At 44.9% G+C, this 15,411-nt stretch overlaps 1 protein-coding gene and 1 long non-coding RNA gene across 2 annotated transcripts in view; one reads left to right on the top strand and one right to left on the bottom strand.

Moving 5' to 3' along the window:
* Positions 1 to 15,411, top strand: part of LOC116416368 — a 104,325-nt gene that overhangs the window by 69,112 nt on the left and 19,802 nt on the right. The window lies entirely within an intron of this gene.
* Positions 8,429 to 14,629, bottom strand: LOC100122231 (apidermin 2). Its single transcript, XM_031924477.2, has 4 exons — positions 14,525 to 14,629; positions 10,778 to 11,009; positions 9,410 to 9,862; positions 8,429 to 9,026 (listed from the first exon to the last, which is right to left on the bottom strand). The coding sequence occupies exons 1-4, from the start codon at positions 14,534 to 14,536 to the stop codon at positions 8,560 to 8,562; spliced, it is 1,164 nt and encodes a 387-aa protein (XP_031780337.1). The 5' UTR covers positions 14,537 to 14,629; the 3' UTR covers positions 8,429 to 8,559.

The raw sequence follows: 15,411 nt of genomic DNA, 5'->3' as shown, positions 1-15,411 counted from the left end.
ATCACGAAGCACGGTTACGTTTTTCGCAACCCCGGGATTAATTTTTCGCGGTGTTTTTTATTCAGGCAGAAATTAACGCGTGTTAAGCTTTCGAAAAAATGCATGTTTTTTTTGTCCACCAGAACGTTTTCATCTTCGTAACTTAGTGTTTCAAGCTCCCACATACGGCCATTAAATTTATATCTGCAGATATATCGAAATGTCACCGGTGTATGAAGTGGAATTTCCAAGTGAAATTTTGAAACTCGCGCGTGGTTTTACGGCATGAGTGAAAAATGCAACGCAATGATACGAAATATGCAAAACACATCTTGAAAGGTCAGTCATATTTTCCGCGTATAATTTATAGTTCGCTTTTATTTCGCGCGATAAAAAAGACAAAGATTCAAAACGGGAAAAAAAGTTCTTTTCAACCCTTTAATTAAATTCTTCCAGCGCGTGAGCTTTTCACATCCGTCGATACGCGTTGATATACAGACGCATCTTGAAAAGCCAGAGTCGCGTTCGATGATAAGAGTGCGCCTCGTATTAATCGATAAATTCAACCGAAAAGAGAAAAAAATCCATAAAAGTCAGCTGGCCGCATAAAACACGGCGAAATTTACGAGGCTGCATCATCAGGCTTATAACAAGCTTTCTCGCGCGCAAGCTGCGCGTCGTGAAATTTCAATTTAATAAGACGAAGCAACAGCGACAGCTGAAACTTTGCATTTTCCGGAAGAGCGGCTCTTCGACTTTTAAACTCTCTCAGCAGCCTCTGTTCCTCAATCCCAACTTGCTGCTCCATATTGAAATCAAGCGGCGCGGGAGCCACGCGTTAGGCCCGCGTAACGAGGCTTTTTGCGGGAATGAACTCGGCTGTGCAGGCGCATGTGTAGGCGCGCACTTGTCTGACTGTCTTCGTGCCGCTGTGGAGGGAAATAGTTCGCGCGTCAGGGTGGCACCGTTGCACATGTCCGCTATCAGCCTGGATTATACGTCCTCCCCCTTAACGTCTGTTCTCTCTATCTGTGCAGTGCTTCGCGATGTTCTCGCTGTTATGCTACTCGTAATGCTCTCTTAGAAACTATACGAGTATGTAGTTTGCGAGAATAACCAGGGGGAGTTGATGAGTCGCGTTTGAGTTGAATTTGTATTGATGTTTCGTCGAGAGGTGACGCTTTTTATCGTCGGAATCCGATTTAAAGTATAATTTCCCAGTGACCTAGTCGGCCGTTAATAATCGAATGAAGAAATCGATCGGGGCACGAGCTATTTCCACAACGCGTCACCTTTATGCTGACCTGAAAAAAATGGTGTTTTTTTTTTTAATGATTCTATACTCTATTCCGACATCAGGCGAACCATCAAAGCTTGGATGCTGATGTGTAATTGACGTTACACTCGAGGCCTATATAAGTCGAAGAGATCAATAGCCGTTGTGTCTTTTTGCGCCTCTCTGTATATGTGTTCCTCACTCTGCACTCGTTCCTCTGCGAAACCGCAATCGCACGTTTTCTCGAGGGAATTTAACGACGTTAGACCCGCTTGTAATGCCATTATAGACCGAACGAAAGGGCACAAAAAATGTGCGCGCCGCTATAAATATAGAGCAGCGAGTGTATAACGGCGAACGCGCGACTTTTACTTTAGCCGAGAAACGAACCATTGTTTTCCACCAGCGCCGGGTGAAAAGTTCCGATCGTCACGGCTGGTAGACGACGCGCTTAGAGAAACCGTCGGGTGATGGCGGCAGTTTCGAGCGCGCAGTTTAACGCACTGCTATAGCTATATACAGAATGCACGCCTGCGCGCCGGCACTTTGTGTGTATATGTATATACCTATACACTCGAGGCTATTTCCAGGCGCGCGCTGCTGCTGGCGGTGATTCTCTGCGGCAATGGCTTGTTCTTGCTTCGTTTGCACTCGCAGATGGAAGCCGAAATTTCTGCTAATTTCACTTGACAAACTAAATATTATTTTCGCCGGGCTTTCGCACATAGTGCCAATTTTGCTCTGACTCGAAACTGTTTGAGCGCGCGGAGTTTTAGAGCGGATCCCGACTAAACGCGCATACGGCTTGGAGGAGAATGACTGGATTTTTATATAAAAATACGTTGAGACGTTTTATTTCTTGTTATTAATATAGATCGCGATATTGTTCCAACAGTACTGCAGCGATATAAATGCATTTTCATTTTTCTCTATCGGCAATTCATTACCTGCAACAGTAAACTTGCAATTATTTATTGGAATGTGATGTTCAGTAATTTAAAATTATAACAAACATTTTTTGAAATAAAATGAACGTCTTGTATAAAATTAACGAAAAATAAGCTTCTGTGTTTCCACTAATTTTAAAAACAAATATAAACTGTGGAACATGGCTATTTTTTCTACTTTTCTATAGTTTCCAGCTAGCAGAGGTAGGTGGCGTATTGGCCCTTTCTCGTTTCCCTCATCACTATAATGCGCGCGAAATGTATTTATGTATGGGAGGTATGTCGGCTATGCTTGTCTGCCTTGTCAGGCCTGCAGACTGAGCCGCTTATGTTATAACTGAAATCAGTTGATTTGATCAGATTCAGATGTTTGAAGGTATAAACATACAATATATATCACTTCATTGATTTGATTTATCCCTTCCTTCAATAAAGCAAAACACGAAAGACTCGTAAAATCCATACGAACGAATTTATTACACGCAAGACCAGCGAAACTTCGACCACGAACGTGTCAAAACAATCCGAGCGCCAATAACGCAATCACTCGAGTCCGCGGCTCTCCCCCCGAAAAGAAAAAAAAACAACAAATCCGAGTTACGCGTGCCGTATTAAAAGCCAGTCTGATACAGCCGGAGATAAAACGATTCGCATGTATATACACTTTCTCATCGACCGGCTGAAGATCCTCCGCGGCTCATGCGACGCACGTACTTGGCCGTGATATTTCACGCGGCGGGAATGTTACGCTCGAGACTGATTCGGTCACGCACAGTCCTTTCTTCCATCTCTCTCTCTCTCTCTCTTTCTCTCTCTCTCTCTCTCCCTCTTTTATACACACACACACATACCTTTCGCCGCGTCGGCAAAAATTCGACGCGCGCCGATAAATTACCTCTCGAACAGAATCTAATCTGCCCGCGACGGGTTAATTCAATTGGAGCTCCGAGTTTGCGACACCGTACGCTCTAATTGTTTGCTTATTTTTGAATGCGCGCGTGAATATTGAAATCGCAACGCTATTGTTTCGCATCGAAGCTTATAAAACACACAAACAATGCGACGAAACGAAACGAATAAAAAATCTGTCGTCACGCTAATTTCGCTCGTCGAAATTCCCGCGTGTCTTCGCTGTCGAGTGCGTTAGAGCAAAGTGACATTATGAAAATTAGCCTCGCGAATACCTCGCGGTTTTCCCCGTGCGTGAGATCGGAATTGGCGCGGGAATTGCGAGCGGGGCAGGTAACGAGCGATTGGCCGAAAATTCGCGGTGGCAAAAATCGCATTTCGCGGTCGAGCTCTATCGACGGCTGTAGAGCGAAAGAGAGAGAGAGAGAGAGAGAGAGAGAGAGGGGGAGAGGGGGGGGGGGAGAGAAACAGATAATTACGATTGCTTTTCGCGTTTGTCTCCCCATTTTCGCCGCAGCGCATTACTCAATCGCCGACGCGATTAGAGTCTATTGATTTATCGAAACCCGCTCGACGCCCGTCGTATTTTTCGCGAAGGCTTGGTCGCGTTGTGCTTTTTTTTTCTCTCTCGCGAGAGGAAGATACCAGTGTTGCAGTATAAGTCTTTTACTCGCGGGAGAAAAATTGCATCGGGGTGAAATTGCTTAATTCTAACAGATGCCTCGATGCCCCCCTGGCTTCTGTGCGAGGGATCGTTTTCTTTTTTTTTTTAAGAAGGTATTTCCTCTTTATGAGTTATAGAGTGGGTTTGAATTGACTGGAAGCTATTTATTTTCGAAATTGCTTATGTGTTTCATTGATTCCGATGTGTGTTTGTTCTTGTTTTTCAATCCGAAGCGTAATTGAGCGAAGGTCGTATATTTTCTCATTAAAAATTTCAAATTGATTTCTGACATCAAAAGAGCTGGAAACCTCATCGATTTTACGCGATAATACACAGCGCGGTATTCAATGCATCGATAGAACCATTTCACTTTCCCTACATCCATATCGCTTTACGAGAACATAATATCCCGCGCTTTATTAAAACACCCGCCTGTAATTGCTTATTTGTAATGAAAAGATAATTAGTAATTATGGAACTCTCTTGAAAGTTCCGCTCGGCCGTCTAATAACCGTATATGCCTGTGTGCATAAAGAGAAAAGCCGCACGCGTCGAGAGCGAAATTGCGCAACACCTGTTTCACAAAGAAAATATTTGAAGCAAACATTCCGCTGCTTTAAAAGCCGCGGTCGTGTACACGCACATACAGGCTGTGCGCGCGGGATATTTTGAAAATACGATCGTCGCGCTCGAGCCACCGTCAAAGCGCTAAATGTCGAAGTAGAGCCCGAGATATTTTTCGTCGCCAAAAGGACGACACACGAGAGGAAAGCGCACTCGGCCGTCCTTTTAGGAGACAATTTAATCACGCCTGGCATACCAGTGCCACAGGCGAATTCCTTTGTCCTCCCTATCCACGTTCCTCGCTCTTTTTCGGCTCTCTTCGACGGTCCATCTCTGCGCGGCGCAGAGTTTCGCCGTCGATGCACTTACTGTCTCTTCCTTTTCTGCTTCTCTCCTGAGGCATTGTCGCCGTAGTGGCGTGAGCGAGCGTCACCTCGTTATTTTTGATTTACAGCTTTAACGAGTTCGGGAGAAAATATAGCCGTCTGCGCGGGTTAGACTTGATGCTGAAAAATGAGGACGATTTTAATCGCGCTTATGATGCAAATTGAACGAATCTCTCTCATCTCCTTGCGGCTAACGAAACGCGAGAGGGACAATTGAGATTACCAGGAAGCTGCGCGCGAAGTGCTGTTGTTGTAACCGTAATTCGTTTAGCCAGAGGAGGATTTTCATTAAAGGACTGCGTGTACGCTGGTCCAAGACACAGGACGACTGATTATTTCGACGCACCGGAGTTGCGGATTTTTCGCTTGTTTTCTTGCATTACGGCGAGTGGAGCACACATATACTTTTTTCGGAGCTTCGTTAGAGCGTCTAGACTGTGAGCGCGCAGTTTTGAAGAGATTTTTACATCGTTAGGGTGTTTCCGTTTCCAGTGTAAAATAATGTAACGTGTTCAGCCAACTCGCCGTGCAGTCTCGCGAAAAAAGGAAGCTACACGGAACTTGGGCTAACGAGAAGAACAAAAATAACAGAAGACCGAGCGCTCAATGGAGCGCGATACACCTAACTCTAAACACTCGGCGCAGTCCGAACGTGAGGCGATTATGCTCGTCGCTGGCTTTTATTTAGCCCGAAGTCACGTCCGGCGCGCATATCAGCATCCTGATTTCGCCATTGACTTCGACAGACGCGCGCATAATAAATACCCGGAGGAGACTCGTTAACAACATGAGTCTCGAGTGTTTCACTGGAAGACGACGATGTCCCTCAAGTGCGCAGTGATTTTGGCTCTCGTCCTCGTCGTCTACGTAAGTATTAACCCTTGTCTATAGTAAGAAAAACAGAAACTTAGTAACGCGCGCTCGAGTGGTGGAAAACGAGTGCTCGCAGCTCTTGCTGCAATGATTATTCAGTTTCTTATTGTTGAATGCTCGCGCGCGCCATTATAGCGAGAAGCTCCTTGCGCGACGTCCTTTACGCTGTCCGCCTCCATTTATTCTGGTTACTTTTTCTATTTCTTCAATTTTCCCGCTCGTTTTTTTCTCCCTCCACTTCTTCCTCTTCTTCTAAAAGACGCTGGAGTCTTCGTAAGCTCGATCGATCGATTCGAGAGAGACGTCCTCCTTTTCTCGGCGCTAATGATCCCTTTTCCAATTGCTGCTCTATCTCGCTTTGGCAGCTGTCGCGCGGGAAATATTTTCCTCAATCGATGCGCTTGCTCTCGCAGCTTTGTGCACCTGCATTCGCTTCGATCCTTCTCTTTCGAGTCTTCTCAATAGCCGCTAGATATTTTTATCGGGACAAACGTCTCGAAGAAGCTTTTTTTCCGCCTGGCTAAATGAAGTGATTTTCCTCGATGTAAGCACGTCGGATTAATTATTATTGCTAGGACGTAACGGGTAAATTGTAAATAAACGTCGCGCGTGGTCGTAAATCGCTGTTCATGAAGCGCGACAGATGTGCGTGATTTATTCAAGTTTGAATTATTTTACGGCTGGCTCGAGTCGCAATCGAAATGTGCGTTTTGCATTTTTTATGCCCGAGCGAGTGTTGGTTTTCGATTTACGGGTTACATTTTAATGAAGCTGGGCGTGAAGCCCCCGTTTTCGGTTTTTCATTTGTTTGCATTGCGTTCCGCGCGAGCGATCAATAATTACGGAGAGTCGTTTTAACAAATAAAAATTCGTAGCGAGCCCTATTCGCGAAGAAATTGTGAAATGAAAATGTTAACTATTCAAATCCATCGCAGTATCAGTATAGGGGGATGCGTTTTCATTACTTAGCCAACGCTTCAAATAAACCTTTCGAAATAACGATCTATTGTTAAGCGAAACTCCGGCTTTGAAAAATAAAAAATTCCCATTTCGCTTTCAACGGCATCACTGCAAAATTTACGATTATTCGCTCGGAGAGATAAGCGCGCGAGAGATAAGGAGAACGCGCAAAAGGCCATTTAGCGGAGTAATGAAAGAGAGCGCTCATCAAAGTTAGAGGTCATCACGCGCGCGTCTCCTACGTGTAAACCGTGTGAAAGGAAAAAAAGCGCTCATCTCGCAGAGTCGTCCGATTCATCCATCAAAGCACAACTATAGCGCTCTTTTAATCTGCTTTTTTACAAGCCGATTCCTCTCCCGTCGCTCACACCTTTCGCCAATTTTGTAGACGATCGAGAGAGCCGAGGCGCAAGAAGCGCCTGCACCTGCACCATGGCCCGCTGACTTCAACCAGGCCTGGACGACCGTGATGAACTTTATCAACCCGGCGATCGAGACCTTCAGAAGGGCTATGCCAGCGATGCCAGGCTGGCCACCCGCACCCGGTGAAGCTGCTGCTGCTCCAGCTGCCCCAACTGCTTGAATTTTCTGATCGAAGATGTTACGTTATTTTGGTAGTAGCGATGATTTCGATTATTGTTTCATCGCAATAAAAAGTTTTTTTTTCGCAACGAATGTGCCTATCCACCTGAATTACCCGTTTGCGATGCCATTAATAGAAAATCTATTTTCCAATGAAAAATTATACCAAAGTCATCATAATAAAGTTGATTGAGTTACAGTAAATTGAATATCTACCCCGCTAAAGAGGATTCAAAAGGATCGCGCTCCAATCAAATCCAATTACAATAAACCAAGAGTCCTTCGACTCGAGCAACGTTAATTTGAGACGATCGAACTACGCCTCGACTCGAAACCAAATATAAAAGACGCCAGCGTTACAGACACCGTTCATCGAGTCGGAAAAAGCTTCGCGAATTTTTCTCAGCCTGTTGCGTCATCCCGCGGAGCGAATCTCTTCCCCCTTTTATGGGTGAAACTTTCTCATTACGTATGAAAGTATCGAAGTTACAACTCGACAGAGCTCTCTTCCGCGACAGTGGCAGCCTTCGAAATGGGGCGCGGCGTCTGCATCTTAAGTGGCGCATACGTTTCGCGGCCGGAAAAGCAAACTTACCGGCCCAAAGTTTCCTCTCCGCGGACGTAGCACATTATATAGATGTCTATGCGCGACAGCAGCATAGGCTCCGTTCGAGCGCGCACGAAACAAATAAATATCCCCCGAAGCCGCCGAGCTCTCGCGCGAGGCTGCAGGTGTACGTGTATATGTATATATTCGTAGGATAAGTAGCGCCTCGAGCCGGCAAATAAACTTTTCGAACGTGCGAGAGGGAAGCTCCCTGCGCGGTAAAAGCAGCTCTATTATGAGAGATATTGGCATTTTCGCACGTGCGCCAGATAAAAACAAGTACTTACCGCGCGCGACAATAAAGTAACGCGCGCCACGGAAATTCGATGCAAACGCGCGGAATGGCTGTGTTGGGTTGGGGAGGGCGCTGTGTACGTGTGCTAGCGCTCGGATCGTTCTTCAATTTTTATTGCGTGCTTCGATTTTTTTATGTACGCGCGGGGGAAGGTTTCCCGGTTCTGTGTGCGGCACTCGATAACTGCTGCGCGCTTGCCCACTCTTGCGCCACGTGTGGGTTTTGTTTTTGTTGTAAATTTTTAAAGTATCTCCACTTAACGCACTTGACTGTAAAAGTTTTTAATGCGGTATTGGGATCAGGCTGTTGATGTCTGTTTTGTGAATGTTTGCTATGATTGCATTCGTTAGTATGGGAGTCGTTAGAAGAAATTATTCAAATTTTGAATATTGGACAAAATTGTTATTTATTGACGCTTGAAAACAGGATTTCATCCCTATGCACTTATTAATTTAATTTGACATTGTCGCATATCGTGCGTGACGTTATCTCGTTGGCTTTTATCTACAAAGTTTCTTTAGCATTTCCTCCAAGTAGGGCTGGGATACCAGTACTTCTTGACCGCCCAATCGTTGCTATGAGCATACGCTGACGAATGCGCCGAGGCTATGGACGATGCTGAGGAACCACCGGTACTGATCGATCCCGAAGGTCCAGTGATGACGGCGATTGGTGCCACCGGTCCCGAAAGTGCAGCCACGGGTCGTGGAAGGCTCTCGACGTGAACGTGGTTGTGCTCGTGTCCATGTCCGTGTACGCTAAGTGGGCCCGAGACGGTGACCACTGGTCGACCATGGGCCGTACCCACATGGACTGGGCCGTAGTGAGAAGCTGCGTGGGCCACGGCTTTGACGGCGGCGTTTGTGTCCCAACCGGCCACGGCTGGTGCGCATACCACGTGGTTGTCGTAGACGGGCTGCTTGACCACTACCGGGTGGTGTTCATGGTGATAGTGCACGTCCTCGCGAATAATGGTAGGTCGTTCTGTTGAAAATAGTAGAGAAACGTTATTTCGGTGGATAGTCACGCACCTGGCTCTGCTTGATTGCGTGTACTTATCTTTAAAGAAGTCGTGTGATGACACTTGTGTTGATAGAATTTTTACAACGTATAACTTCTAACTTAAGCTACCGGCCAGTGACAAAAATGTTGAGGGGGGATATTTCGAGTTTGTTCAGAACCGACAAGGTTCCACAGAATCTTATTGCTTGCCATTTTACCATCATAATAAAATCTGATTAATCATTCGCCAAAGTTGTTAGTAAAGTGCATTCATTGTTCTGTGCATGAATTACAACACAATTTTTAGGTCCTGTACCATACACCCCCAAGAATACATGCTTTGTATACCGTTTCCTAACAATCACCTTTGACGATAATGGGAGGCTGGCTCCAGACCCAGTTGTTCGCGTGCGTATGCGCATGAGCCTCTGCATGAGCTTCCGCATGCGCATGCGCATACCCGTCGTGTCTGGAGGATCCAACGATGGCCACCGGCCTCGTGGATGGTCCGATTATCGTGGCAGGGGCCTGTTGGGGCCCGACGATAGTGGCGCCTCCCTCTGACGGTCCAACGATGGTGGCAGCACCGGCTGTGGGTCCAACGATGGTGGCGCCTCCTTCGGAAGGTCCGACGATAGTCGCCCCTCCCGCGGTAGGGCCCACTATGGTGGCTGCCCCCGAGGAGGGGCCTACTATCGTTGCTGCGCCGGATGAGGGTCCTACGATCGTGGCTGGTCCTTCGGACGGGCCCACGATCGTAGCGGAGCTCTGACGGGGTCCTTGCACCAGTACCGGGCCCTCTCCTGGGCCCACTATAACTGCAAACAAGGCAATCGACGTTTAAGGGGGCACACCACCTTTGACATTAAAATCAAAATTTTTCATTAAAAATTTATAAATACTTATATAAATGAACCAAATTTCATAGAAAAAGTTTTATAAGCATATTACTGATTTTTTTTATCAATTTTTGATTAATTTTAACATAACTATCATGTAACTTTTTTTCTATGAAATTTAAACCAAATCCCCTCATTCATACCATAACTAATGTACTTTTAAACAATATCCTAGAGTTTGAGCTCATTTGGGCCATTCGTTCCTTTGGAATCTTACGGTAAGTGAATTATGGATTCCCTACTATACGTAGGTATTATAGAGGTATATAGAAGGTCTAAAACCACCAAAATAAAGGTAATTATGTCTAAGAATAGTAATAAAAATTTGGTTCATTTATATAAGTATTTATACATTTTTAATGAAAAATTTTTATTTTAATTTCAAAGGTGGTGTGTGCCCCCTTAATAAGCCACGTTTGAAAAGAGGATTCAAATTGAGTTATCAGCTCGTAGTTATAAGCTCAAAGCACTGCAGCGAGTGGATTATACTCCCGTCAATCGAGTCTTGAATGATTACACAAAGGGGGTAACCCACTAAAGTCTCGGTTCAGCCTTTTAGCCACCGCAGCTTGCGCGTTCCGCCAGTAATACCGATTTCATCGAATGAAAAAGTGCGCGATCCATTAATGGAATAATTCCATTACTAGCGGATCTGCGAGCAAAGCTAAAGCGCTTATACATGGCGCACTCAAAAGTAGCCGACACCATGCAGTCGGAGGTCGAATGCATGCGCTGAGTAGATGCAGGTGGATCACGCAGTGTGTATCGATCTCGAGCATATGCGTGCAGTGTATCATTGCATAGCTAGCGCATAATGCATTGGTGATTGGAAACCTTTGGGTCCTTTGACGAGGATCGAGTTTGCGGCTCCACTGCCGATGACAGCCCCGTAGCCATTAGCGTGTCCAAGGGTCAGCTGTGGCTCGATGCCGTAGGCTGAGCCGTAGTCGTAGCTGCCTATACCTGCGTCGACTATTACAGCACCTGTTGAGCCCGGAGCCGCTGATCCGTGATAAGGCCAAATACTGGCCTGCGCCGACGCGACCAGCCAACTCGATAACGCCAGCTGCAATTCCAATATATTTATACTCATTTATTTACCGGTGCTCTCTCTCTCTCTCTCTCTCTCTCTCTCTCTCTCTCTCTCTCTCTCTCTCTCTCTCTCTCTCTCTCTCTCTCTTAGCCCCTCCCTCTTTACACACCGCAAGGATAGCACCCGTTCCTATACGGCTTATCTGGCAAACACGTGTCGGGCGCTCGCGCAAACACTGCTACAACTATTTTTACCTCCGGCCCTCTCTCTCTCTCTCTCTCTCTCTCTCTCTCTCTCTCTCTCTCTATCCGCCGTGTGTAACGTGTGTTAAGTAATTGGATTATACAGCGCGTGCGCGAGCTCGCGGCGAGTTTCAACTGCAGGACAGTTGGCCATTGCTTATGTTTGCCGAGAGTTAATATTTCGCGCACGTAGAGCCGGAAAGAGAGAGAGAGAGAGAGAGAGAGAGAGAGAGAGAGATCGCGCGGGCGGTTTTGTGTGTACTTAGTCGAGCGCTTAGAAATTAATAGGCCGCGCGGATTCGAGATAAACAACGTGTGAAATTATCAAACGATCGGCCGTGAGAATTATGGCTTAATTTAGCGCGCTTGCTTTGATATGAGCAAATTAATTAGCCAAAGTGCACTGAGAGAAATAGTGCGTAAATTTTACTATATGTTCATGATAATTTACTGGAAAGTTTGGTAATCTCGTCACAGACTGATAAAACTGACCTTTTTACTAGATTTATATCAATTTTTACTAAACTTCCATATAAAATGTACCATACTCAATAGGAAAAATTAACAGAAACTATAGTGAAAATCGCCAATGTATGAATTTTTACCTGACAGTATAGTAATTTTTAATAGAACGTGTAGTACTTTTCATCTGAAAATCGGAACTGATGCGTATTGACGCGTTATGCGCATGCACGTTTAGCAAACATGGCGGCCGCGAGAAGAAGCCAGTGCATCAGCGGTGTGTGTGTGTGTGTGTGTGTGTGTGTGTAGTATACGGATGATGTGCGCAGTGCGGCGAGCGAAAACCTATTCACGACGATGAACTTCTGGATCAAATAAGTACCAGATTACAAGGAAATCACAATCGGTCAAAGAATATCGCTTATCTCTCGCGTGCGTGTGTGGAAGGCGTACTCGAAGAAAGTTATATTCCAAGAATAAGGACTCATTTTTTAGCAATCTAACCTGACAATAAGCATCATGACAAGACTCGACTTCAGAGCAGCAGTTTGAAGCCGGTGCATCGGCAGTATAAAGGTGTATGTATAGTACACGACTGATACGGTGTACGGCACTCGGCAGTGTATACGCGATGTAGAAAATGTAAAAAATTTTGGATGTAAAAGAGTTAATAAAAATTTTAAAAACTATAATATACTAACTGTAATTATTTACTTTTTATTCCTTTTTATCTTTATAAAGAATAGAACAACTTCATTATTTATTTATTTATATTAAATAGTAACAATGCACAGATTTTTATTTAACTCAGTTATTTTCAGTACTATAATTTAAATATGTCTTATTATAAGTATAAATTTACTTCTTCATCCTTACTTCTTTTCAAAAATAATTGAACTGTTTCAAATAAAGTCAAACTGTTTTGTGTGTTGCCGCTAGGGGGTGCACGGGAAATAAAACCCGCAAGCTGTAAGAAGTTAGCTCAGTTAGTATATAAGTCCGTTTAGCAACCTTGTTGTAACAATTGCGAGCGTATAAGCATATGTACTGCCAATTGCGAATATGTATAATAATTAAGCGTTTAGTTGTAGAAAATGTATCTAGGTTAGTTTAAGGTCTCTAAAAATCAACTGCGGCGAGTGAATCGATCATGTTCTCTGAATGAAGTGCGTTAGAAGAGTAACCCTCCATAACCATAAAAATTTAGAGTCATATAATAATTGAAAATAATTTTTCCACTATGTGCATTTTTATATTTAATTTAGTCAGGGTAAAAATTACTACTCAGTATAGTAAAATTTATAGTTTTATAAAATTTCCTATCCAGTATAGTAAAATTTACTATAAATTTCTCTCAGTGTGCCGCCCGCGCTTGGAAAACTGTGCCGCCGCGACGTGACTCGCGTCCAGCTAATGAAACAAAGTGGCTCTCGTCCTTACGAAACGATATAACGCCGCGGCAGGTGTAAAAAAATGTTTCTCCGCGGCGTAAGCCGCGCGCACTGGGGGCAGACAATAAAAGCAGCCATTCGCGAGGGGTAAGGGGCGCAGCCGCTTCATTTTGTTTTCCACTCTCGCGAGCACTTGTAAAACCGCCATAAAGCGTCATTTACGCGATGACGAGCTTTTGTACCTCCGCAGTAAAGTAGGCCTGTTATAAGAGCCGCTGCTGCCGCAGCTTCTGCTCGTGAATCGTCGCGGTCCGCCGCGCTATATCTCGAGTACATACACACGCGCACGTTCGTATAGGACTTTCGCTAATAATACAGAGCGCGTCGGCCTCAATGAGAACGCATCTGTATAGGCGTCGGCGGCCTCCGTACATTTGCATAACCCGAGCTGGCGGCTACGCGTGTGCGTGAGCGCAAGGTGAAAACGCGCGCTTATATAGACACTTGCTCGCCCCCGCGGTGTGGGAGGTTGGGATTTTTCAGCGCTACTGCGGGGAGTAGCGATGCTGCCCCTCTTCAGCTCGCGATTTTTCTCTGTCTTTTATGCAGGGGGTTATATTAATACAGTGTCGTACGGAGAAGAGGTTCGTTGCGTGTACTCTTGTGACACAAGGTTGCCTCCTTTGTTGATTATTTACGGGACATTAATTGACTCTGACGCGTCCTCGAGACTGAAGGGCGCATTCCCTGGATTTTTATTCGAGAGGAGCATTTAATTATCTTCGTTAAGTCTGTTTCTGGGATGGACAATTAATTAAACCTCAACTTTACGCGAGGATACGTTCCGCCTTTCAGAGGTAATTGACTTGCTCGGCGATGGATTCTATTATAGCGAACGGGAATTTCTAGTTAATTTTAGATGATTTACTCTCGTTTTGTCAAAATTTCTTACACGACTACATGCAACCGTTGTAAATTGACGTAATTATAATACACACTCGCGTCGAGCATGAAGGATCTCTCAGAAATAAAAAAGGAAATTAATGTACGGCAATCCATAATCAATTTGATTTCATTCGAGAACCAGCTGCGAACTAACCGACTACGCAAAGTGTAATTAACGGCCGCTACATGATTTTATTAGCATAACCGATTATTTAATTTATACCGCTGAATTCTAACGAGCTCCGACAAAATCTAGTTGCTATATTTTCGTACTTTATTATAATCATTATGTATGTCACGCTCGAGTTGGAATATAAACGTTTTCGCGCACTGATGCCAAATTGTCATCGATTACTTACAGTCTTTATCGTTAATTACGTCTTAATGAATGAAACTATATACGTGCAATATATGTCTTCGAATAACTACAAGCTCAACACTTGGTTGTATACGAAACGAACTTCTCCACCGACGCACAGTAAAACTTTAAAATCGATATCACCCTTACCAAGAGAAACATGATTATGCGACCAACTCGTTACGGAAAAAAATAAATTAAAAAAAAAATTTGTTAGCCGATCATTATTGTCGGCGGATCACTCGCGGACTGAGCACCTCAAATGCAAACCGAATCTTTTTATACAATCGTCGGGGACTTGGGAAAAAAATCGCCATCATCACCACGCCTCGCTGAATACCCTCGTCTTCAGCGTGTGACGCATAGACAAACGCATATATGCAGCTGTTCCTAATAAACCTCGCGAAGATGCCTTGCAGCTCACGCCTACGGTCTCTCTCTCTCTCTCTCTCTCTCTCTCTCTCTCTCTCTCTCTCTCTCTCTCTCGCTCATCTAATGCAACGTCGGACTATGATTTTCCGTTTTCAGACAAATAGACGCTATGCAGCGCGGATCCCCTACTTAGCATCGTTCGATGGCCCAGTTCTCCGCGATTTGATGCGCGCGGAGGGCGTCGGAGAAGAAAAAAGTCGAGCGTCGCGTGTATGCATCGGACGTCCTTCCATTATAAAGTTGACTCTGCGTCAAGATCGCTGGGGCCCACGCTCGCGAGCTTCTCTATCTCTCTCTCTTTCTCTCTTATGGGAACTTTGATGGGCGTATCCGAGCGGAATAATTATTGACTTAGCCTTGCAACGCGACGCATCGTCATTTTCCTTTAATAACTTCGCGAAGTAGTAGAATATGAGAAGAAAAATCCGCGACGAAGAAAGTCTGACGGCTTACTCAAATACCCAGTGGGATGATGATACTGATTCGCATATGGATATCGCGCTGTGTAAAGCCGCACGTTCGCACGTTGTTCTTGCGATCCTGTTGTTTTTTATAACACTCCCACGCACGTGTGCGTACAATACCGAGGGAGAGAGCTTCAATCA

This window comes from Nasonia vitripennis, chromosome 2 (assembly GCF_009193385.2).
Source record: "Nasonia vitripennis strain AsymCx chromosome 2, Nvit_psr_1.1, whole genome shotgun sequence".
In the NCBI taxonomy this organism is placed as follows: Eukaryota; Metazoa; Arthropoda; class Insecta; order Hymenoptera; family Pteromalidae; genus Nasonia; species Nasonia vitripennis.
Note: the sequence above shows the minus strand (reverse complement) of the source record. Positions and strands in the feature narration are given on the sequence as shown.

Bases quoted from the DNA above. Each gene is read 5' to 3' on its own strand.
- LOC100122231 (XM_031924477.2), bottom strand. The intron at 9,863-10,777 runs GTTTCCAATCAC...CCTTGTTTGCAG, and splicing joins CCTCGTCAAAGGACCCAAAG to TTATAGTGGGCCCAGGAGAG. The intron at 9,027-9,409 runs GTGATTGTTAGG...TATTTTCAACAG, and splicing joins GCCTCCCATTATCGTCAAAG to AACGACCTACCATTATTCGC.